The 26,461-nt window shown below is 37.3% G+C and overlaps 2 protein-coding genes across 2 annotated transcripts; one reads left to right on the top strand and one right to left on the bottom strand.

Annotated features, from left to right (window-relative positions):
* The first annotated feature begins 6,509 nt into the window (after positions 1-6,509).
* Positions 6,510-10,082, top strand: LOC134801745 (uncharacterized). Its single transcript, XM_063774341.1, has 7 exons — positions 6,510-6,530; positions 6,791-6,907; positions 7,263-7,536; positions 7,768-8,114; positions 8,374-8,423; positions 8,951-9,059; positions 10,002-10,082. Exons 1-7 carry the CDS (start codon positions 6,525-6,527, stop codon positions 10,080-10,082), a joined length of 984 nt encoding a protein of 327 aa, XP_063630411.1. The 5' UTR covers positions 6,510-6,524.
* Positions 10,083-12,471: 2,389 nt separating this feature from the next.
* LOC134801770 (uncharacterized) lies at positions 12,472-15,484 on the bottom strand. The gene is made up of 3 exons (XM_063774364.1): positions 15,324-15,484; positions 13,124-13,346; positions 12,472-12,610 (listed from the first exon to the last, which is right to left on the bottom strand). Exons 1-3 carry the CDS (start codon positions 15,359-15,361, stop codon positions 12,533-12,535), a joined length of 339 nt encoding a protein of 112 aa, XP_063630434.1. The 5' UTR covers positions 15,362-15,484; the 3' UTR covers positions 12,472-12,532.
* Between the last annotated feature and the right edge of the window lie 10,977 nt (positions 15,485-26,461).

The following is a 26,461-nucleotide window of genomic DNA, read 5'->3' as shown; positions in this document are numbered from 1 at the left end:
TTCAGTTGAGGCGAAGATAATTAAAACCGTCTTGTATAGTCACAAATAATTATATTATCAAAAGCACAAGTTACATATTTTGGTGTAATGTGAAGTATAAATTATTCTCGTTCCCTTCGAGCAACACCGGCTTCCGACACATCGGAAGGGAGAGGCCCAAGCGATATCCCACCGTACAAATCTTTCTGCCATTTTTCGCGGGGGGAAAGGTGCACACAGTCGCACTTCTCACACACTTACATACAAAATCCAATCTGTAATGACGACACAAATACATAGAAAATGACACACGTCAAAGACAAATCTTGCAAACCTCGATCTCTTTTTGTGTACGGACGAGTGACAAGTGTCACAACACGCACACTAACACATTTTCGTTGAAGTATGTTATTGTATTCTGAGAGATAAGAAGTCGGATTTGTCGTTCGACCGATCCGCAATTTGTACTGAGCGAGCAAAATCGATAAATCCAACAATTACATGAGACTAAAATATAATAATTGTGTTTGAATGTAATTAAACGTATGATATGTAAAAAAAATATTACATGTGAAATGTAACACTTTCTTTTTGTAAATTTGATGTCCCCGACCTCTTTTTATAACAAAAAACCGAGCAAATAGGCATTTTTGTGCAGCAGTGTTCACGCGCGCGTCTGGACTCGGTCTAGTGAAAAATCCAAGTGCAACTAGTTTTATTACCCGCGCTAGATTAGATTGACGCGCTAATCTTGTACCTCGGCAGAGGGGAAATAGTGCAAATGCCGCCTCCCTTCCGTGTTGCTCGAAGCTCGTTCCCATGGTAATATAATTCAAGGATAGAACAATGCCATAGATAACTATGAAAAGGAATTAGTCTTCTGTTGGACTTGCCAACATGCTGGGGCGGGCCGAAACCTTCGCCTTAAATAATAATAAGTCCATAATTTGCTACTAAAATAGGTATAACCTCATTACCCAGCATCATGGTATAATCCAATTAAAGAAACTTATGTTTACAATGAAAGCTAAACAATAAAGAGTAACATCTTCCTTCTTCCTTCTTCCTCGCGTTATCCCGGCATTTTGCCACGGCTCATGGGAGCCTGGGGTCCGCTTAACAACTAATCCCAAGAATTGACGAAGGCACTAGTTTTTACGAAAGCGACTGCCATCTGACCTTTCAACCCAGAGGGGAAACTAAGCCTTATTGGGATTAGTCCGGTTTCCTCACGATGTTTTCCTTCACCGAAAAGCAACTGGTAAATATCAATGACATTTCGTACATAAGTTCCGAAAAACTCATTGGTACGAGCCGGGGTTTGAACCCGCGACCTCCGGATTGAAAGTCGCACGCTCTTACCGCTAGGCCACCAGCGCTTCATATAAAGAGTAACATCTTATTAAACGTTATTCAAATCCTACAGAAAAAAACAAGAGAAAATCAATATTATTGAGATCATCCTAAGAAATATTAGCTAAATAACAACAAATACAACGCATATGTTGATAAACGCAAGAAAGAGAACTAAATGTACTCTCTTTAACTTCTAAGTAGTGTTAACAAGGCAGCAGTTTACCTGCCAAACACTTAAGAGTTATAATCAAAGAAACAAGAACCTTGTCAAACTATAAACTAAGCTTACACACATATTTAGACATACTTAGTGTCCAAACTTAAAGCTGTATTAAAAACACAATGCATAAAAGCTTACTTATACAATAGAAAATTATTCAATGGGTAACACAGCAAAACCGCTTAAAGATCGTTTGTACACCTTTTTATTAGGTGCCAAGAGGTCTACAACGCGTACCTTATTATCATCACCAGGATATACTTTAACAATTCTGGCCATGGGCCATGTCATGGGGGTAGAGTTAGGCTCTCTCATAATAACTAACGAACCAACTTTAACATTTGGTTGGCTATCGCGCCACTTGGGACGACATTGTAATGCATTCAAATAATACTTATGCCATACCTTCCAAAAGTGGCCTTTAACCTTGTTACAGATCTCCCAGAACTTTAATCTATTATTAGGTAACTCGGCCAAGTCCGCTTCCGGGAAGGATGTCATAGAAGTACCAATCAGAAAGTGGCCAGGCGTAAGGTAGCTGTAATCGTTAATGTCATCAGCAGTTACAGGCAAAAGTGGCCTAGAATTCAGGGTCCCTTCAATTTGACATAAAATAGTATTAAGTTGTTCATACGTCAGTACATAAGCTTGCAATATGCGCTTTAAGTGGTACTTAGTGCTTTTAACAGCAGCTTCGGCAAGACCAGCAAACACTGGTGAATAGCTTGGCACAAAGTGAAAGGCAATACGTTGCTGTGCCGCATAGGATTGCACCAGAGTCTGATGATCCTGTGATGCATTTAAATTGTACAGCTCAGCTAATTGGTTCTTTGCCCCCTTAAAGCATCCACCATTGTCACAAAATACGTCGGTAGGAAGGCCTCTTCGCGCTATGAATCGCTTGAAACATGCAAGGAAAGCATCAGTGGTTAAGTCTGAAGCGAGCTCCAGATGTATAGCCTTTGTCACAAAACAGACAAATACGCATATATAGCCTTTTGTCTGTAAAGCTCTTCTTACGCGAGAATTCTTTACTGCTATCGGACCTGCAAAGTCGATGCCGACCTTTTGGAATACTCGGCAGGCCGTGACCCTTTCAGGTGGCAAAGAACCCATCAGCTGTTTTGCACACTGAGCTTTCATTCTGAAACAAGGTAAGCATTTGTTAACTATACTTTTTACATAGCTAAGACCATTTACAATCCAATATTTATCATTTAAGCTTGACAATAATAACTTGGGCGGAGAATGTAGCAGCCTAAGGTGCTCGTGCTTTACAATAAGCTTTGTTATGCGAGATTCCCTCGGTAGTATCGCAGGATGTTTTTGTGAGTATGACACATTTGCGTTTTTTATTCTGCCACCAACTCTCAGCAGACCATGATTGTCAAGAAAAGGATGTAAGGAGTTGAGCGAACCTTTAACATTATCTAAGTTAGCCTTGAGACTGTCAATTTCATGTTTGAAGTAAATGCCTTGCTCACGTTTTATAATCTGAAGTAAAGCTAATTGAAGCTCCTTAGCGGAGAGATGCTCAAGATTATTTGTGTCATTAGTTTTTAAATTAGAGCAAAACCTCATTATATAGGTCATTACCCTTACCATTTTGTTGAGATCAGAAAACCTTTCTAAGAAATCGTAAGGATCTGATCCTTTTTGGGTAACTAACGTCACCTTGGCACTAGAGGGCGCCTTTTTCAATTCAGGTAGGTCATCGATTGTAGGAGGGTTAAGCTTATCACTAAAATTATAGTTACCTTCCTGTAGAAAGCTTGGGCCGTGCAGCCACATGGGTATGTGACGCAGCTCATCTGGATCTGTACCTCTGCTCAAGCAGTCGCTCGGATTTTCTCCACTGGGTACATACAGCCAGCGCCATCTATCTGTGAGATCTCGAATCAACCTGACCCGATTGGCAACAAAAGCTTGGAGCCTTAAAGGCTCTGTTTTCACCCATGCTAGCGCAATTTGCGAGTCAGAAAACAGATATACATCTTGTATATTTAATTGCGATTTTAGCGATTCATAAACTCGAGCGATTAGTTTAGATAATAGTAGCATGGCACACAGTTCTAAGCGAGCTATGGTGAGCGTATCCTTATTGCGGGGGTTGATTCGAGATTTAGCACAAAGTAATGAAAGTGAAGCATTACCGTGTTCGTCGACCACCCGAAGATACACACAACAGCCGTAACCAGTCGTGCTACATGCATCAGCAAAACCTATCAATTGCAATGCAGAAGCATTGGAGGGTATATGCAGGTTCCTATTAATAGTGAAGGGTTCCATTTGAGATAATTTGGAAGCAAATGAAGACCACTCCTGAAGCAGCATAGCTGAAGGAACCTCATTCCAACCTATTTTTTCAGCATATATTTTTTGCATGAAAGCCTTTGCCTTCATGATAATTGGCGCTATAAAACCTAGCGGATCATAAAATTTCGAAATATAGCTTAATATTTCTTTTTTGGTAGGTTTTTCCTTTTTAAAGGCCTCGGGGCAAGAAAAAACAAAGACATCGTCTCGCATATTCAGTTTTAAACCTAACGTCTTTAAATATAAATTATCTTTCTGGAAGTCTAAGTCATCAAACTGCCGTTTATCGTTGGGAATGCCCTCTAAGACTCTCTGATCATTAGATGCCCACTTGTGTGTATTGAAACTACCCTTACTTAACAACTCCCTTAATTGCGATTTGGCTTCCATCATAACCTTTAAATCGGAGTTTGAAAAACACATATCATCTACATAGGTGCAATTTCTTAATATATAAGCTGCAAGTGGGAAATCACTTTCAAACCTATCTGCTAACTCTAGTAAGCATCGAGTGCTTAAATATGTACTACTCTTTTGCCCATAGGTAACAGTATCTAGCTGTATGCATTTTAGAGGCTCATTAGGATTGCTTCTCCACAAAATATTTTGCAATTTGGCATGCATCGGATTAACATCAACACATCGAAACATGCGTCGTATGTCTGTGGAGAAGGTATAGTTGCCTAATCGGAACAAAAGCATTATGTCAAACAACTCTTTCTGTACCGGAGGTCCGTTAAGCAAAATGTCATTAAGCGATACCTTTTTGTTAGTTTGCAAGGAACAGTCAAAGACTACCCGGGTACGTGTAGTTTTGCTAGAGTCATTAATTACAGCATGATGGGATGCAAAGTATAGAGGATCATTCTCAAAATCCAATTGATTGAAGTCAATATAGTGCCCATGCTTCAAGTCCACATATTCATTTATCCGTCATTGCCTTATATTTGTTTAAGAACATTAAGAATTTGGTTCAGAAATGGGTCAGAATATTTTTCTAGACAACTATCCTGCCCTCCTAAGCCGAATAGTGCTATCTCAAAAACAAATGATTTTGAAAATGGAATTCTCAGTAATAGAAACTAAAGTATTTCTGAGCGTTTCTTTTATTTTTTGCCATTTTTATATATTGTGACCTTTTTTGCCACTTTTGTGTTATTTCTAGTCAGGATCGCGAGCCCTTTTCATATATCCTTATAGGAGAAAAAGAGTGTCCTAAAATTTCTATACATTTTTCGAACTTTCCTTTTTGTTGCCGTCATATAAAGTATATGGGGAAATGGTAAAACAATAGGAAAAAAACTCTGGGACATTTTTTTATCCCATTAGGATCGAAAGATCATATTTTTGAAAAAATCGATTTGATTGGCAAATCATATTACTTTTGGCAACCGGTCTTTTTAACCTAATTTGACCCCGCTGAATCAGAATTTGCCGGTTGCTCAATCGAAGTCTTGACCGGAAGTGAGATATTCAAGATGACGGCCATACATAGCGAACCTAATGAGTTCCTTGTATGGGTGACCCACGTTTTTTAACATATTTTTTATAATAATTGTTGCAAGAAATAACAGTAATACCACAGAACTAAGAATAACATTTTTCTGTCTTTAAAGGGCTGTATATTTTGAACCATTTCAGGTAGGTACTCCAAACTTTCAGAAAATACGTGTTAGTATTACTATTATTTCTTGCAACAATTATTATAAAAAAAGTATGTTAAAAAAATATGTGTCTTGTATGGACAAGGAACTCATTAAGTCATTAGGGTCACTATGTACGGTAATATTGGCGGCCATCTTGATTATCTCACTTCCGGTCAAGATTTCGATCGGGCAACTGGCAAATTCGGATTCAACGGGGTCTAATTAGGTTAAAAACCCCGGTTGCCAAAAAGTAAATGATTTGCCAGTCGCATCAAGAAGGAGGCGATTTTGAATTTTTTTGTCTAGACTCTAGACTAATTAGAGAATGGTAAGTACATAATTTTTGTGCGTAGTCTGATCCGCCATTTTCGATCCTGACTGTGTACACAATTAGTCTGGATTAGTACAGTAACGAGCTATAATTGTTGGGCCTTCAGGGTTTTCTTTACATCGGGCATTATAATCATATTAGCCCTTATGGTATACAATATAAGCCTAACAACTCAATTAATTCAATGAGATCAAGAGCTTTAATGAGAAAACGATTACGCATTGACCTTCTTCACAAACCAAACTACATAAACTATACCAAAATAAACAAACACGAAATTACATATCAATCCATAAAAAGCAAGGCTCAAGATAAATTTGTCAATTTTTCCTTGTAAGTAAAATGGCCAGGTAAAGTAAGCTACTATATTTATAGAGATTATATAGACTTGTAGCTCAAGATATATTGGTGGTTCAATTCGTATTCAATCACCAAAATAGATAGACCGCGATTACTTTGGTGATTGTTCCGATGTAAATATCATGTGATAATAGTCGATGCTGAGCGATTTTTCGCATTAATAATTGCATAATCAGATCAAACACTAATTAAATATTTTCAAATATTTGTTGAGTATAGCCTTGTGTTTTTTTGGGAACTTTGAGTATAAAACGATGAGGTTTCTGTGATCAGACATCATTCGGTGTTCCTTGATCTCAAGCAAATCAATAGCAATATGAAGGTGCGTGTATTAAATTATTATACCCCAGTGTTTGTGATAATTTTTAAATTAAAGAGTAAGAAATAGAGGGAGTGTTGTAAATCGACACGAGTTGCGAATTACCTATTCGCACGTGTATCGTACAACGTTTTACAGTACATATGGCCCTTTAACCTTTTGACATACGCACGGAAAGCGCTCTTTCCCGCACTAGTGCGGGAAAGTAGGACCATATGTACTGTATAATAAATGTCATAGGTACCTAAATGTATTTTTCCCAGGTCCTTACTCTAGTTATCTTCACGGTGGCGTCCGTTTCCAGTACAGGGTCTGGACCTTACCTCCCGAGTGGCTGGAGACCCCAGGGCCCTGCCTTTTACTTGCCTTCTGAGGCTCAGGTGATACAATTATATTATATTTAACTGAATTTTTATTAAATTAATTTATTCTTGTTATTTTTTGTTGATTATATGTTATTAATTATGATAAAGTACACATTTTGTATCTAGATTACGACAAGGTTCTGAAAATTGTATTTTTTTTTAAATTTATATACTTACCTACAATTTTGCCACTGCATTCGTTTTACAATTACATTTCTCACGAAACATCAACTGAATGAGAGGTATTAATCTTTTATTTTACAAAAACATGTGATGAATAGTTAATTTCGCGTAAAATTTATAGGACTATGAACACATAAACAATATATCTGATATAAATCTCACTTAATTTCTACATCACATTTTACAGAAACCAACAGGAAATCCTCTACAAGACGTGATCCTCAACGAATCCGAAGCATCAGGCTCAGATGCCCTCCGCGAATACGGTCCTCCTAAAGTGGTCGAGGTCTCCCAAGATCTGACCCACCAGGCCCTCCCTGAGACCGAGACCGAGCAGACCTTTTTTGCTATTGAGGCTAAGTTTGCTGAAGAAGTCAATGGAGAAGTGAAAGAAGTCGGGGAAGTTAGAGCCGTTGAAGAAGTTAAGGAAGTTACTGAAGCTGTTGTAGATGCCGTTGAAGGTAATTTTAATGTTGGTTTTGTAACTGTTTATAAAAGTGATGATTATTAATTGTAAAATGCTTTCAGTGAAGCTAATAATGTCGACACTTAAATTCAAATATAATAAGTACATACGTAATATAGAGTATAGTTATGCTGCTGCTACTTTTATGCTGCATTCAGTTATAAAAACAATAAAGTATTCCGAAATATTGGGCCTGGTTATGAACTTCACTTTTTATTTATTTCAGTAACCACAGAGCAAAAAGCCGTTGAAGAAGCAGTAACTGAAATTAATGAAGAAAAAACAACGGAAGCTGTACAAGATGTATCTCAAGGACGTGCTATTGATGTTCAAGCCATTGAAGAAACAGTAGAAATCCAAGAAGCGACAACTGAAAAAGTAGAAACAACTACTGCTGAGGTTGCCGAAGTGAAAACAATTGAAGAAGATAGCAAGGTTGAATCTTCACAAGTTGAGCAAGTCAGTCAAGCTCAGGAAGTTCAGATCAGTCAAGCTGAGGTCAGGACAGTTGAAGGAGTGCAAAATGTGGTTGAGGCGCTTACCAATTTGGAGAAGGAAATTAAAGCTCAACAGGTACCTACGTTTTTTAGCATTTGTGAAATAATTATAAATGTCATTTATAAGTATAGAATTGATTTGAATTAGCTGAATATCGTTGCAGAATTAGTAATGTACGGAGTAAAATCTATTTTACCCAGTTGATAAGTAGATTAAGCTCACGTGATGCTTTCCATAGAAAACGATGTGCCGGAAGCTCCGGCCCGGACACGGCCCGGTCTAACTTGAGTCATCCTTTATTGTGTATGATATTTAATGTTTTGTAATGGCACAGGTTCAAACTAACGGAGAAGCAGTTGATGTGAAATCTGTACAAGTTTTAGGGTAAGTTCACGCAGCTCGTCTGCGTTATTTTTCTTCTTGTTAGGCCAACTTGCACCATTCCACTAACGCGGGGTTAACCGGTTAAACCTGGCGTTACCATGGTTACCAGCACAATTTGACACTAGGTTAACGGTTTAACCGCTTAATCCCGGGCTAGTGGAATGGTGCAAGTGGGCCTAAGTCTGTTGTTTTGTTTATCAAAATTGCCGGACTGCATACTTAGTACCATTAGTACCATCTTTACTACGGATTTTTTTTGAAAGAAAACACTTGGTCCTTCTTCCTTTGTATGTCATTTATTTCGGTCTACCAACTTATGTTCACTATTTGTAAACCTAATTGCTAGGAGTTATGTTTTACATTGGTAATTAAAATACTTTGCAGTGTAAAGTAAGATATCCTGAAATTTTGGATTGACTAGATTTCTAAAAGATACCTAATCATTTTGAAAATATAAATGTCTTTAAATCATATTTTCCATGATTTATTTTGAAAATTGTAATAAAGTCTTACATTTCATATTTTAGATCCGCGGAACAAGGTCCTGAAGGTTTCCTGGAATACGGACCCCCTGGCTTCAGGGAGTACGGACCCCCTCAAGCTGGTGATCTCGTCGGGTCCGGGGCCATTGTGCAGGTATTAACTTCTTCTGCCGTCTAGATTAGACTTCGCGATTGATAAAAACCGGCCAAGTGCGAGTCGGACTCTCGTTTCAAGGGTTCCGTATATTAAGTCCGACTCACACTTGACTGCACATTTCTAATAGGTTTTCCAGTCATCTATTGGTAAAGAACTATTTTGTGTATTTTTTCAAAAATTTAGACCCAGTAGTTTCGGAGATAAAGGGAGGGGGGAATGGTCATTTTTTGGCTATTTTCTTAAATAACTTCTAACCTAAAATGTATTTTAAAATTATAAAAAAAAATATTTTTAAATTCTCAAGATATACACGATATAGTTTGAGATACCTACTTTATGTTTTAACTTTCTCATTTACCCCCCAAAAGTGCCCCCCATGTTTTTGTTTTTACGTTACATGTCCATCTTTGGGTGACTAATTTACATATGTGTACCAAATTTAAACTTAATTGGTCCAGCAGTTTCCGCGAAAATAGGCTGTGACAGACAGACAGACGCACGAGTGATCCTATAAGGGTTCCGTTTTTTCCTTTTGAGGTACGGAACCCTAAAAACTGTCCCTAGTCTTTCCTTGGGCCTCAAACTATCTCCATAGCATATTTCATCTAACGGATGACTCACGCTATGGGCTGGGCCCGGGCTGAGGTGTCCGACATATCATTTTCTATGACGGCCGATCGGTGATCACGTGGTGCTTCAACAGAAAACGAAGCGCCGGAAGCTCCGGCCCTGGCCCAGCCCGGTCTAGCGTGCTCATCCTTAGCCGTTCAGTGGTTTAAGCGTGATGAAGTAACAGTCAAATAGACAGAGTTAGGTAGGTTTTTTCAAACTATGAAATATTACAGTAGATGTTGGCAATACTAAACTTTGTCCACGACTTCGCGTAGAAGTCGTGGGCCAGATCCTGTTAATATTTCATGAAATATTTTCATTTTTCAGGAACTGACAGAAGAGGAGCAGAAAATCGAAAACAATGAGACCAGGAGGCGAAGATTCTCTCCCAAATTAAGGTACTTTTAAGAATGTTTTCACTTCATTGGCTCCAATTAGCATATTTTGCTAACCGGCAAATATTAACGAATTCACTGCCAGGGGGCGTGGCCTAGGAACAAACTTGTATGACGGTGGACGCACATGTGCGTCGGGGGCAGTGAATGTGTTAATGTAAAGGTACTTGTTCATAGAAATTGCCATGTATTTATTAATATTTCGTGATTAACCTCCTAAGACTAAATGTACATATTCGTGCAACCTAATTTGAACCTTTCATGAACCAAATAAAGTAGCATTTCTTTTGTTTCATTGCTTTTTAAAACAAACAAAATTCGTTCTAATTTACTTATAGAATAAGGTTCAAATTAATAAATTGAAAACTTTATATGGTGGGTCTTAGGTGGTTAAAAAAAATTTGATTACTTACTTCCTTACTAAACAGTAAAACGTTCCATCTGTGCAATATGTATTTGCGTCTCACATTTTGCTTAATGAGAGAGTGAAACGCAATGCACATTGGACCAAGATATTGGACAGATGGAATAACCCCACCCTTTGGAATTAACGTTGACGTGACTAAAGTGGCCTCATGGCTTTTGAGCCTCTCGGTACGCTCAAGATACAAAATTTTAAATGTTTAGAGTTAGTTTGCTGTAGTTTTGTACTATGTACCTAATATGTGTTGAAATTCGTCCCAAAATCCCTGAAGAAAGGACACAGCGCTTTCGTTTCAGCTTGGGCAAAAAGGTTTCCGTATTTCCGACTTTTCTCCTCAATTCAGCTCAATTTTTCAACCGTTTTTAGTAAAATTTTGTAAGCAGAGGAAGGATTCAATATGTCGGACGTGGTTGGCGGTAGGCTCTTAGATAATTACAAGGCATTTTTTTGTCGAATCAGTTTAAAAGTTTTTTTTTTTTAAGTCTTAATTTTTTTTTACAGATTCCGAAGAAACGGTCACTACACGCGTAAAAACTAGGAAAATACTTACGATATTTCGTGGCGACTTCGCAGAGCTTATCCGATTGAAGCGACAGAGGCAATATTCTCGTGATTATAGTATATTGTATTGCAATTATAATGTAGAAAGATGTTAATTGTGTCTTTTAAATAAAAGTATCGACACATATATTTATTGTTTATTTTTCGACTTTTCAAAATAGGAGGTTCTTGAATGCGTCGGGATCTTTCACCTTTTACCCGAGTTAGGGTTAGACCAAGAAACGTCTGCAGCGATTTTGATAGCCCACGCAGTGCAAGTGTTATTTTAAATGTCAAACTTTTCTATGAAATTATGACGTATAAATAACACTTGCACTGCGTGGGCTATCAAAATCGTTGCAGACTTTTCTTGGTCTAACTCTAAACATTCTACTTTTCATTTCAATTACGAGGAAACCTCAAACCTAATTCTCAATAAATACCAAGTTCAAAGTAACGGCCCGATTCTAACAATGCTTATAAGAAGTCGGTACGATACCGATCTGACAGTTTCAAATGTGACGTGTTTTGGTTGAAGAAATGTCACTTTTGACACTACTTACAGATCGGATCGTATCGCTGTGACTTCTTAGAAGCATTTGTTCGAATCGGGCCGTAAGTATCAGGAAATATGGGCGTTTCCGAAAATAATAAACGACAAATTTAATGAGCTCTTGATTACTTTTTAATCTTTGACTATCAAAGAATACCTACATTAATTTTAAATACCTATGAGTATATAAATCAAATTTCAGTAATTTTTAACAAATACTGGTCGCATTTTCTCTCTATATATGGGGCATTATCTATGAAAAGGGACCTTATAGGGTATTTGACTGTATTTGAAATAAATCATTTTACACCATGCATGAAATAAATCGCCAGAAGATTAATAGAAAAACGTGGACAGCAGTTACTATTAGACACAATTTCTATTTTTAAACCCGTGTAAAACTAATAAAGAGTAGGTAAATTGATTCATATTCAGGTAAAGTGCTTCATATAAATTCCACAGTAGCAAAATCGTTTTGACAGTTCAAAAAAAAGAAACCGATTTGACTAGAAGTCAAATACCCTATTGTCGATGGTGCTTACGCCGCGCAGCGCCATTGTATTTATATCGGAGCATCGTTAATAATGGCGTAAGCGCCATCGACAATAAGGTCCCTTTTCATGGATAACGTCAAATAGTTTCTAGAGTCCGGCTAAACTAACTTTGCACCGACTTGGACAGAATAAAGGGGCCCACTGATTAACAGTCCGCCAGACGGTATCGGCCTGTCAGTTAGAACAAAATTTTGACAGTTCCGAACAACTGACAGGCCGATATATCGTCCGGCGGACTATTAATCAGTGGGCCCCTTAAAGCGTGCAATTGTCGTTATTAACTTCATACTTTCATAGACTTTTGACATTAATGATGACATTTCCACACTCTGCCATTGCAAATGCCAGGCGGGGTAGCTTGATCCGACTCTATTAACTACAGATTTAATTGTTCACTTTTCTATATTATTGTCATCATATTCGTCCGTTATAATCTCATGTGACATGGAACGTACGAAATCCTGGTAATCCTGAAACAAAATAGAAATACTTTGAATAATGCGAGACCTAAATCAAAAACTTACCTCCTGAGACCCAGAAGAAGTGGTTTTCGTTTTAGACTGACTGAAATAGCAAGACACGTTCGTACGTTACCGTGAAAATACGAAGGAAAATAATTATGCACTACAACTACATCTGTAACTCTGACAGCCATCGAGCGAATTCGCATTTTGTTGAGTAGGTAAAACTTTAGTCATGGTTAAGGCATGCGTAAGGAAGAACACTTTTAATTTATAGGAGCCGTGCGCGTTGGAGGGTCTGCCATCTTGTGGTCTGAATCGGAAACACAAACATACATTGCCAAAGCAAGTGCTACCATCTACCGTTCTCGTAAGTTTTCTTGTGAATAGTAGGTTCTGCCATCTTGTGGGCTACGTCGGAAGCATAAGCTTCACATTTACGCCTCGCGCCAAAAATCTGACGGCTCCACAGACGGCTCCTATGCTGCCCCTATAGTTCATGCACGCTCCCTATAGTCTTACCATAAAAGTCAAAGCTCTTTTCGAACTATTCTTGTCTTCTAGTTTTTTACATTTTTTATTATAGTAAGGACAAAGCGTGTGTTTTGGTTTCTGTTCTATTCCGTCATTCGTGTCGGTTTCGCCATCTCTCTTAAAAACCAAATGTTTCAAAAAGTTGTACTTGTAGAAATTGTTAGGATCGATATCGAAGCTGTTGAAACGATGTGCACCATTGTTTATTACTCTGAAAAGTGAAAAAAACATTATATCTGTGTTTTTGTTTTAACTTTGTGGGCTTGGAAAACCCGCATTTACCCCATTTTGCGTTATAGCCATTGCATTGAACTTCGTATATATTATGTACATATAACCAGTAACGGAGTCATTTGGACGGCAATTTACTTACATACTTACATAGTGTTGGTACTTAGTGTTAGATTTTAGGGAATAAGGTCGCATATCATGTGTGGATGTGTTCTACAATAAAAACTAGGATGACAGAGGTAGGTATGTTACCAACGTAACATGTTTAAAAACTTGTTAAATATCAACATTTGGCCCATTACTGGATCCACGTCCATTACCGGGGTTCGATTACTGGAGCTTTGGTGTCCATGAGTAAGTAAGTATGTGGAAACTCATTGCAGTATCTTTGATACAACACGCCTGAAACATGAAAGACGGATAGGGCATTCATCTTGTAACACGCTAAGCGGTAGACCATTTACATGTATCAGAGAAATATCACAAATACTCCAAATTTCCTCTTAAATGTCCCATGACTGGTGCTGATACCTTAATTATGTTTTAGGTATGACTTCTGGTATTATTTTGTTTCTAGGTAGGTATGTATTATATTAAGTTTGTATGCACTAATAAATAATTTTAGTCCTAAGGTATGTTTAATTACGCTTTGTTAAATACAGCAGTAGAAAATTAGTACCTACTTCACGTTCAGTTTTATGATGGGGCCGTGTCGTATAGCTGCGTTCGTAACCCACAAATGGTCTCACCGGAAGATTAGTACGTCTACCATCAGTTTTGACATTGACATATACGCTCACGTCTACGTAATTTACTTTCTATGCATCTCGCTCGTACTCGCATATGCGAGCAACAGTGCAAGCGAGATGTACAGAAAGTAAATTACGTAGACGTGAGCGTTATGTCAATGTTAAAACAGTACGGTTACTCGCATATTAGTGCAAACGGGACGTATAGAAAGTAAATTACGTTCTCGACGGCGTTTATGTCAGTGACAAACTGATGGTAACCGTACTGATGGTAGAGGCTCAGCGCTGACTTTTGGGTTAGTATTATGCTGAGGCGGGACCATTTCGTGGTACTATTTATTTATTTTATGTTTAACTTTCTTTGTTGTTCTGTACTTGTGTATATATGTTATAGTTTATCACGAGATGATTATGATTACTTGAAAACTAAAGGGCATGCCGAACGAGTGACGGCACTAAACGGACATAATCGCAGGCAGAGGTTACTTATAGTTGGTCAAGCAGATCTTGTCAGTAAAAAAAGGCGCGAAATTCAAATTTTCTATGGGACGATATCCCTTCGCGCCTACATTTTTCAAATTTGCCGCCTTTTTCTACTGACAAGATCTGCTTGACCAGCTATAGTTAATAATCTCTTCGCAAAATAGTTTGAAAGTCAGGGTTGCAAAACTCCTCCCTTCGGGCAAACTCGGCTACGTCGGCTTAGCATTGCTCCGAGCAATTATTAGGGTTGACACAGCTTGACGTCACTTTGCGTGCACGACCACAGAAAAGATAATGGCTTGAATTTTGACAACCCTAAATAACCGAAAGGGATAGTGCCATATGTTAGAAAGGGACCGCATGATTCGACCCTGAACCGCTGTTAAACTTCTGTTTTGTGGGAAGTTTCCTTTCTGTACGGTAGTACTATTATTTATTCTGTGCCACAGTGCATCTCAAAACAGTTAGCCCATTGTTGTAAATATTTATGCAATGCTTGGTATATAAGATAAAAATTACAAATCGCATAAGTAGGTACCTACGCTTAGGTATAAATTTTGAGGAATTCCCTCAATTCCTCGTGGAGCCCATCAACGGAATTCGACCCTAACAAAAATGTATGCATATTGGAGGCCAAGATACACTTTGGGTCGCTGCGCCAGAGGAGTAAGTAAGTAAAAATGTAAGTATGTGAATTTTGAAATCAGTTAAAAATAAGTACTTACAGCAAGGTCAGAATCACGATCACCAATTTGAACACCATTTTGGGATATCGACCCTCGGCACGTTAGCTCTGGTATGATCCATGCTACACAGATCGTCCCGTTTTATACCCCATGAAGCCTATATAAATGCTAATACTGTATTAAGAAATAATTACATTAAAATAAGTGTAACATTGTTTATCAGACGCAGTGGCGGATTTGACCTAAGGCCAAGTAGGCCCGGGCCTAGAGCGGCAAGTTTTTTGGGGGCGACAAATTGCGACAAAAAATTCGCTGATGATAACAAGAAACTCAAAATGTAGTCAATATGATGGGTGCTGAGAAAGGGGCGGCTACAGGGCCTGGGGCCTAGGGCGGCAAAGACTGCAAATCCGCCACTGATCAGACGAGACATTTCAGGAAAAATGTCGTGGATGTTTTAAGAGGAAAGTATAGCACGTGATCGATCGTTCATACAAAAAGAGAAAACGTTTTTTCATTTCTCATGCTCTGAAAGAGGGTTCATTGTTGTTCTAAAAGGTGTGCAGAAAATGATACGTTTCTGCACTAGAGCATTTTAGGTTTCAAGTACGATTTTATTATTATTTTTACGATCAGCAATTGGATTTGGGTATAAATTTCCATTCTGATATTTGACTCCCCATTTCATAAATAACGATACTTTTGCCTAAATTGTTAATTGAAAGTACCCTCAAAAATAAGAAATAAATGTCATGTTTTAAAAAAACACATGCATTTTACTTTCCTCGTATTCGAAATGAAAAGTAGAGTGAAAGTAAACTCTGGTGAAAGGCGTAATTTCAGCCTCGGACTATTGACCAAACTATATACCTCGGCAGAAATGAGTGCCTTTCATCCCTTGGTTAACAATCTACTAGATTCCACTTCTAAATATTTTCCATTCTCCGTGATTTTTAAGTATGTTATTGACACAATGAAAAACTAGGTTTGTAGGTACTTATTCTTTTTATCAAAATTTTCAATACAAATTAAATTTTGAAAAAAAGCGAAACCTATAATCCTAAAATATATTATGCTGAAGCGATCGATATCAAAATCAAAATGATATGTTATAATTAAGTAAATGGATTTTATTAGTGGAAAACGTTTTCTCTCAAAATGGAAATTGTATGAGAAATGTACAGCCTTCGTCAGTATTAGCTATACTTCCCTCTAAAAGTCGTAGGTACCTATACTACCGAGCTATAGTTATTTTACAGACAACGAATTTTACGGGGCAAAATTAAATGACAGGTAAGGAGTTCCTAAGATATACTCAACTATCGATACTTTTCCAATATTAAACGCTCCAAGTTTTCTTGTAAAATTATAGTTGTATTGAAAATATGGTGATTAAACAATAAAATAAAAACTGAATTATCCTTTCCTTCATTTAAAAAGGATTAAGTAATATGTTTTTCATAGGTAATGCAATAGTATTCATTAGTACCTATGTCGTAGGCCGATCGTAAGATCAGGCAGATCGTAATGTTCCTGTGTAATGTTTTGACGATAGTCACATTAAACCAATACATAGGTAGGATAGGTTCTTTAGGTTGCTTCAGATGCCCGAAGGGCAAACTGCCCAGAAATAGGAGCGCCGCGTAGCGGGGCTCCGTCAACTCAGGGAACGAGTCAAAGATTTTCACGTTTCACGATATGCCTAGGAATTTCACGATATGCCTGATCTTACGATCGGCCGCCGAAACTTGGTCAAGCAGATCTTGTCAGTAGAAAAAGGCGGCAAATTTGAAAAATGTAGGCGCGAAGGGATATTGTCCTGTAGAAAATTTGAATTTCGCGCCTTTTTTTACTGACAAGATTTGCTTGACCATCTATACCTACTCATAATGTTATGAAAACTGTGTTGAGCTTGCAACACTACTGTACTCGTTGGATAAAAGAGGTCTATTGTCTACGATTTATTTGATACATTGGCGTCCATTTATAAGATGTTGTATATGTGTTTGTTAACAGTGCAAATATAATTAATCAGAAGATTCAATCAATCAATCAAATTATTTATTGTTGGTCATGAGTTACATAGGATGTTATTCTAATTTACAACGGTCTTCATGTCCTGCCTCAGAGAAGCGTATAATATGGAAACATAAATCTAATTGAGATCAGAGATCACTAATATGGAAATTAACTTATTCTACACAAAACCAAATTAGTTAACATTTTCACTCTTATTCCGATAAAAAATCAGAAATACTGTAAATACATTTCTCCACTAGCCAATTCAAAAGTTGTTTTTTAAATTCCATAGGCATCAATTTTTTTAGGTGGATTGGTAATTTATTACTTATATATTTTTAGACACATAACCATAACACTCTTTGAAAAAAATGCCGAAAAAAAAAATGGTATTTCAATTTAGAGAAGATCCTTATCACATAAAGGATGACTCACCCCATACAACCATTTCCAGTCGCCGTTACGACGCGGTGTTGACACATCTTGTGTCGACACCGTCTGTTTCGGTCACAATTCCAGTCGCAGAGTCGTCGCCGTGTCGACACAGTTACCAGAAATGGGGAAGGGTCGACACATGACACAAAGTGACATAAAGTGTGGTCGCCGTGTGCACACATTGTTTCGGGTTTGCGACTACTTTATGCCAAAATCATTCGTTCATTCGTTCATTTTGTTCCTGTCAAATGGAAACTGTCAGATGGAAAAATACTTAAATAAAAATAAGTAATGTCACTTCTACGCCATCTCTAAAACGGATTACAAGACGTAATTATATATTGTTTGCATTAATATTACAATATGACTTAAATTATTATGGGGAATTAAACTGCTCGAGTGATTTGATAAACTAAGTGTAATATAATCAACGCGCCACCACATTGTTTTAGTTTAGCCGGAAATGAAATTGTTTACTTCTCAGTGCCTGTGTTCATAACTATATTATTTGAAGCATTTTTAGTACTTCGATGCGTATACTATACTTAAATAACAGAAATAACGCTTTACATACTACGAAACTTGTTAATTATGATGTATAAATATGGTTTAAGGCTGAGAAATATTGCAGTCACAAAGTAGTTGCAATGTGTCGACTCTGTGTTGACACATGACACGCGCTGTCAAAAGTAATAACAAAGTTACTGGTATGTTACTGGATTTGCAAAATGGCTCCTTGTGTTGATTTGTTTTCAGATATTCTCAAAGTGTAAAAATGCCGTGGTCAGAGATGGGCATTAATCGATTAACTGTTTATTCGACTAATTAATGGAATAAAAAAAGTTAATTCTCAAATTTTAATCGCGATTAGTTTAGTCGACCTAACATAGATTGAAATTGAATTAATCTGAATATTAATCGAATAAATTATCGATTAAATCTCGATTGAAAGTTGACAGGGGGCCATTTTTGTACGTAAAAATAATAGAAATGTCTTGCATGCAGATGGTAGCAAAACACTTTGTCATAAAAGTCGAGATGGGTGTCGATATATAGGTTTTAGGGAGTGCCGATTTCGAAAATAATGACCATTTTGGAATCCGAAATGGCGGCCATGCACTGTGTCATAAAAGTCGTCATGGATGTCGTTTTATACGTTTTAGGGGGCCCCAATTTTGAAAATGATGACCATTTTGGAATCCAAAATGGCGGCCATGCACTATGCCATAAAAGTCGTCATGGGTGTCGTTTTATAGGTTTTAGGGGGCGCAGATTTCGAAAATGATAACCATTTTGGATTCCAAGATGGCGGCCATGCACTATGTCATAAAAGTCGTCATGGATGTCGTTTTATAGGTTTTAGGGGGCCCCGATTTAGAAAATGATAACCATTTTGAAATCCAAAATGGCGGCCATGCACTATGTCATAAAAGTCGTCATGGGTGTCGTTTTATAGGTTTTGGGGGGCGCAGATTTAGAAAATGATAACCATTTTGGATTCCAAAATGGCGGCCATGCACTATGTCATAAAAGTCGTCATGGGTGTCGTTTTATAGGTTTTAGGGGGCGCAGATTTCGAAAATGATGACCATTTTGGAATCCAAAATGGCGGCCATGCACTATGTCATAAAAGTCGTCATGGGTGTCGTTTTATAGGTTTTGGGGGGCGCAGATTTCGAAAATGATAACATTTACAATTTAAAAATGGCGGCAATGCACTATGTCATAAAAGTCGTCATGGATATCGTTTTATAGGTTTTAGGGGGCGCAGATTTCGAAAATGATGACTATTTTGGATTCCAAGATGGCGGCCATGCACTATGTCATAAAAGTCGTTTTATAGGTTTTAGGGGGCGCAGATTTCGAAAATGATGACTATTTTGGATTCCACTTTTATGACAAAATACGTAGCCGCCATCTTGGATTATAAAATGATCATCGTTTTCGAATTCTGCACTCCCTAAAACCTATAAATCGACATCCGTGACGACGCAAGTTATCTTTATTTTACATACAAAGGACAAAAAAGAAGCGAGGAGGTAATGAAACAAGCAAAAATACAGATGATTCCTCGACGCAATTGGGTGATTCTTAAATTGTGTCCAGATTTTTTTGTCATAAAAGTTTTTATTTTTCACATATTACTCTCACAAGTTCCGTGACATTTCGACCTTGTAATTTTTTAAGTAAATGTTTTTGTTTATCTATGAGGATCTCACTAGAATAATATAATCAAGGTATGTTTATATTTGATGATTGAAATAGTAACGCAAAAAAAAAATATTTGTGTCTTATATTCCTGCCGAAGACTTTTATTTTACCTTTTCCTTCTACACAAGTTTGGCCAAGTAATAAGAATTTAGGGCTCTCAATTTTATTTTGACTTCTACAACAGTAAAGCTACGAGGCCATGTTTGGTATCGTTTTCGTATAAATTCGCAGTACCAAATTTAGTTAAGGTATCACATTGACACCATTCCGAAGTAAAAACATATAAACTTATTAAAATACTTTCTTTTAAACTCCTCTTCACACTTAAACTGCTGAACAGTTTTAATTTAAATTTGGTACACATATATTTTGAGTCCCGAGACAGGATATAATAAGTTATCTCAAAAATCATCCTTTAAAGGTGTGAAATGAGGTGTAGGGGGGAATTCAGAATTGACTTCTTGAAGTTAATACTGTTTAAGTTTAGGTTTGAAGTCATGTTTTTTCATCATTTTTAACTAAATCAAAGATGTAGACCATCCCAAATTTCATATAAATCGGTTCAGCGGTTATTGATTTCCCGTACAAATTTCCACGCCACTTTTCACACCTTCAAAAGATGATTTTGGTTATAAGATCTATCCTATGTCCTGTTCCGGGACGCAAACTATTTCTATACCAAATTTCAACGAAATCGGTTCAGCGGTTAAGCGTCAAGAAGAGTTTCAAAAAAACCGGCCAAGTGCGAGTCGGACTCGCGTATTAAGGGTTCCGTACATTAAGTCCGACTCGCGCTTGACTGCACATTTCTAATAGGTTTTCCTGTCATCTATAGGTAAAGAACTATTTTGTGTATTCAGACGGACATACATACAGACGCACGAGTGATCCTATAAGGGTTCCGTTTTTTCCTTTTGAGGTACGGAACCCTAAAAAGATTTATTTTTATTTTGTGGAATGGTGTCAATGTGATATCTTAAATGGATTCAGCACCCCAGATTTATACGAAAACGATACCAAACACGGCCTAGCACCTTCACTGATATAGATATATCAAGATAAAATTGAGAGCCCTAAATAAACTTTCAAGAGCGGATATCTCAAAAACTATTCAACATATCGAAAAAATTGACTGAATAAACTTGTAACAAATTAAATTAACTTTCATTTTGTATAAGTGGCCATGTCGCTGAGATGCATAGTTTCCGAGATATAATCGAAAAACGGGAAAATGGGACCTTCAAAGCCCCCTCTCTCCCCCCCGCTCAAGGGCTACGGCCGGGGACTTTTGATATGTTCACCTCCTAACTTGTCAAACCGAGTTACGGAGTCAAAAATTGTGTTCCGAGCATTTCCCTCTACAACTTTTGGAGCATTCGTTGCCTGACCTAAGTAGCTTATTGAATTTCTTTAAAAACTTTTCTGTAAAAGGTTGACGGGTGTCACGGGTGTTGGGTGTTTATATGGTTTCGGTCGATTATTATCATTTGCATTGCCCATGATGACTTACTAGAATTACGAGCACACGAGACACTAATAGTAGTTTGACAAACCTTGGTTTTCAAGAGGTATTTTATATTGACATTTGCTGTCACAAATTTGCTGTCAGATTTAGTCGCAAACCGCACGCAAAGTGCACACAAATGTGTCGACACCTTGTTACGGAAAAGTGTAGACACGGCGACGACACTTTGTTTCGAAACAATTCTAGACACATTGTGTGGACTCTGTTACGACACATCTGACATTTAGTTACCACTTTGTGATTCTGCGACTGGAATGGTTATATGGGACGTTAGACCTGGCCGTGTCCGGGCCGGAGCTTCCGGAGCTTACTTTCCTATGACATGACAGGCGATCACGTGATGCATTCCATAGAAAACGATGCGCCGGAAGCTCCGGGCCGGACACGGCCCGGTCTAACGTGAGTCATCCTTAACTTGGTGAAAATTTGAAGTGTGTGTGTGTGTGTGTGATGTCCATAATAATACTTACCTGCAAACAAAAAACACTTCCCACATTTAATTTTGTCCGGCTAGTTTAGTAATCAAATGCTATGTTTGTTTACTCCCGAGTATAAAATGATAACTAGTGCAAAAACTAATTATTTCCCATTTCTTGCATACATGTACCAAAGTAGCCAATCAGCGTCGGGTGCATGGTGCATAGAGATAACAACGATCAGTCGGACACGCGCATAACACAATATCACTTATCTGGACAGGTGTAAGGGTCAAACACATTTTTAGACTAAATAAATAAATATTACAGTACATATATTTCCCGCACTAGTGCGTAAAATAGCATTTTTCGTGTGTATGTCAAAAGTTTAAAGGGCCATATGTAAGTAAGTACAGTCACCTGCAATAATATGTTACACAACGAAGGCCGCAAAAATATCTGACACGATCTTATTTGTAGAGCCATAAGAGCGTGTCACATATTTTTGCGGCCTTCGAAAAGTAACATACTTTTGCAGGTGACTGTACCTACTGTAAAACGTTGTACGATACACGTGCGAATAGGTAATTCGCAACTCGTGTCGATGTATTTATCGCCACATTCGCCACTCGTTTCGAATTTCCTCTTTTCCGCACTTGTATCGTAAATAACTATTACAGTACATTATGGTATTTATGGTGCTACTTTCACGTGCTTACTAGTGCGGGAAAAGTTTAAAGGACCATAAATATAGTCTGTATATTTAGGTATTTAAAAAAGAGTTAAACAAAATCTACCCTCAAATGGCTTCTTAAGCCAGTTGAGAGTGAGTTGAGGGTAGTATAGATGAAAACATGTAATCAAACAATGTAGGTTAAAGTCAGGTCGTTCAGTTACAGATCCAGGTGGTTTTGTATTTGGTTGGTTAATCAATAAATGTTATAACCACCCGAAAATGTACAGATTATTTGTTTACTTTTATTTAAGTATCTAAAGATACAGAGTTATAGGTATGACGGTACTATACTTACTACTGTAAACCGTTGTATACGATACCTACACGTAAAACTCGGTGTGCTCAAAAAGCGAGGTGATAGGTACTTTACTCCGGGGCAAAGACTGCTCTATATAAATCGCAAGTCAGACCCCATATGGAGTACCTACTGCTGTACTGTGTTTTATCTTTATCTTATCTTTTATCTGTGGGCTGTCGTCAGCGGCGGATTTGCCCTAAGGCCCAGTGGGCCCGGGCCTAGGGCGACTAATTGTGACAAAAAATTAGCTGGTGATAACAAGTAATAACTCAAAGCAACCAAAAACATAACGTTTTATGCTAATAAGGTATAATTCATGACAAATAACAAAAAGACGCCTAATAAAACATACGAGCAAAATCATTAAAACTCATAATATTATCACACTTCACTTACTTTTTAACCGACTTCAAAAAGGTGGAGGCTTTTTTGTACTTCTGGACCTTTTAGGGGAAGTCCGGTCAACTATTACTTCCCTTCAATTCAATGCTATCTATAATATTATAAATACAAAATCTGCGGGGTTTAACCTCACAGATTTCCTAAAACGCCTCTGTTGTCAAGCGAGGTACTCCCCGTCAACGCTAAGTTTCATTTTGACATACCTAAGCATTTTGTTAAATAATGTAAATAAATAATTCCATATAAATGCTAATATCAAAACACTCTGTTGTCTTCTAACAGCAAAACTAATTTAATTATGGAAATCGCAGAAAAAGCGTGAATGTTTCTGCATGGCAATACAGGATATTTTTACGTTAGTTCGTTCCATTCTTCAAAACTTAATTGTGACGTCCCACGGTCAAAGGTACCTTATGGCGGGTATGGAGTTATGCATACCCCAGTAATCTACAATAAATAAGCTATCGATAACACAAAAGATCAACCTTCTAGGTTGCGTAGTTACAGAGATATGATTTTTTGAAAATAATGTTGTGAAATGAGCAACTTTACGATAGAGAAGTTTTAAGTTTAGCCGCCTAAAAAACTATGTTCCTGAAGTAAGTTACATAGTTGACTACAAATAATAATGCCTTATATATCTGAGATTAAAAAAATATTGCGACTTGTTCTGTAATGCAAATAGAAACTTTTGATATCGACTGATTTATGTGTATACTAACCAATCTCTTGAAAATAAAGTTTTATTTCATTTTCACGATTGATTGCAATGAGCTCTCAAGATTTAAATTTTATCTATTAGAAAACGACACTGACAGACAGTTTAAGCAAAAAACAATACCGATTTAGAGGTGAAAATGTATTTTCTGACATTTTCATATAAAATCACAAAATTGAATATTTTTACTTTTAATGTGACACACAATCAATTTTTCTGAGCACATATGAAAGAAATTCTGACATTCAAATGAAATAAATCCTAAAACCCCAACTAAATACTATATTTAACCCCTTATGCCACTTTAAACTTACATAACAATAACAGTATTTGCTCCATACATTTACGAAAAGGTACCTTATGGAAATAAATCTAATAATACATCACTACAAAATATCAATCATATTATAGTTTATCTTTTATGAATAGAAAATATTAATTTACATTAAACTGCCCCCAATTTAATTAGTTCTTCGTCATAATAATCTTAAAAAAGACCAATAATTTGTATGTAATGAAAAGGTACCTTGTGGTCAAGTTACATGATGAGGCATGATGATGATGGAACAGTTAGGATAAACTAATAATATTTTGGGGTTAAGATGGTATAAATCGTCTATTTCTTATCAATAATATATTTCGGTTGCTATTGAAGATAAGCGGCATTGAGGTTCAATGACCTCAGATATTCCATAAGGTAATGCGTCGGGTATTGGCATGTTTCAGCAAACCAATGGCTGATTTACTGCATGCGACCAAACCAAATGAAGATTATTCTAGTTAAGAAAGACTTGACGAGAGTAACTTTGGTATAATAGCAGTCTACTTGGATTTGTGATGTCGGTCTATGTACGGTTATAATATTTGCGAGGCGCCCCAACCAGAACTGAAATTATCAAATTAGTTTTGCAGAATGCTAATACAGTTCTCTACCAAACTTCTTTTCCCGTATTGACTAGTTTTTTTGGGAATTTTCAATCTTTTTTCCATAAGGTACCTTTTCTACTAAACTCTGAGACGACATTACTAGGCTTATAACTAACTTATAACAAAAATAAAAACAGGGAAACAAACGTTACGCATTAAGGTTTCAGATCACACAATAAAAAAAATTGAGCATTTTTTCACCTCTTTACAAAACATTTAATATCTCCGAAACTAGAAACCCTCATAAGGTACCTTTTCCCGTGGAACGTCACAATTATTTGTAAGGAGTGTAAGGTTTTTATAGATGGCGCCGCCGGTCCAGGTTCCTATGCTAGGTTTTATTTACCTGTCTCTTGTTTTATTCTAGTATATGCTTAACAAACAATAATTTGACACTGTTCAATACCATCATTTGAAAAAGTAAGATGATGCTGAAAACTTCATTGCTATAAAAATAACATTGCGTTGATCGGAGTGTCAGTGATCTCCGAATATCGTAGGAATATCCAGTCAGGGTTACCATGTGAGGATATTTATTTTTATACCATAATAGTAGAATTAGCATAATATTCTGAACTTGGTAGTTTGTTATCAACATAGAAGGTGGGATCTTATAGAAGTGGTATACGCGTGCCTCCGTGAGGGACAAAACCATGAATCTAGGATATACCTGGATCTGGCATGAGTGGTGGGGGTAACTGACAGAACGGGATAGTCTTATGTATCTTTCAGTAGGAGTAGCAGCGAAAGAGCTATTATTGTTTGTCCTTGTCACAGTCTCACATTTTATTTGTTCCCCACCTTTTTTTAGTATGGATAATGGTGGGGAACAAATGAATTCGACCAATCACAGTGTCGCATTTGCGTATGTTTTGTCCCTCACGGAGGCACGCGTATACCACTTCTATACGATCCTACCTTCTATGGACAAAACATACGCAATGCGACACTATGATTGGTCGAATTTATTTGTTGCCCACCATAATACATACTAAATTTACGGTGGGGAATAAAAAAAATGTGAGACTGTGACAAGGACAAACAATAATAGCGCTTTCTCTGCTACTCCTACTGAAAGATACGTAAGACTATCCCGTTCTGTCAGTTACCCCCACCACTCATGCCCAATCCAGTTTAATACTAGATTCATGGTTATCAAGTTGCACTGGCATCTCTTTCGTAAAAATGTCAAATAAATGTGACGCAGTGACGATGACGCATCGAAATACAAAACCAAAGAGAATATAATCACTACGTTTTAAGAGACGGGACTTCCATACTAGCGATTTGATTAGTCTGTGTGTATGTTTGGTGTTCCAATCATTACCAACATGTATGACAAAGAACTGTCAAAGAACAATAGTACCAACATAACAGACTTAAATAGTGTAGTATGCCACACGCTTGCGTATTTTATCGATATCGATAAATTGGGGAGGGTTGAAACATGGGCCCCTGTCAACAAATTTCGTACTAGAAATCAGGTTAGA

This window comes from Cydia splendana, chromosome 23 (genome assembly GCF_910591565.1).
Source record: "Cydia splendana chromosome 23, ilCydSple1.2, whole genome shotgun sequence".
NCBI lineage: Eukaryota > Metazoa > Arthropoda > Insecta > Lepidoptera > Tortricidae > Cydia > Cydia splendana.
This window is presented reverse-complemented; position numbering and strand designations above follow the sequence as displayed.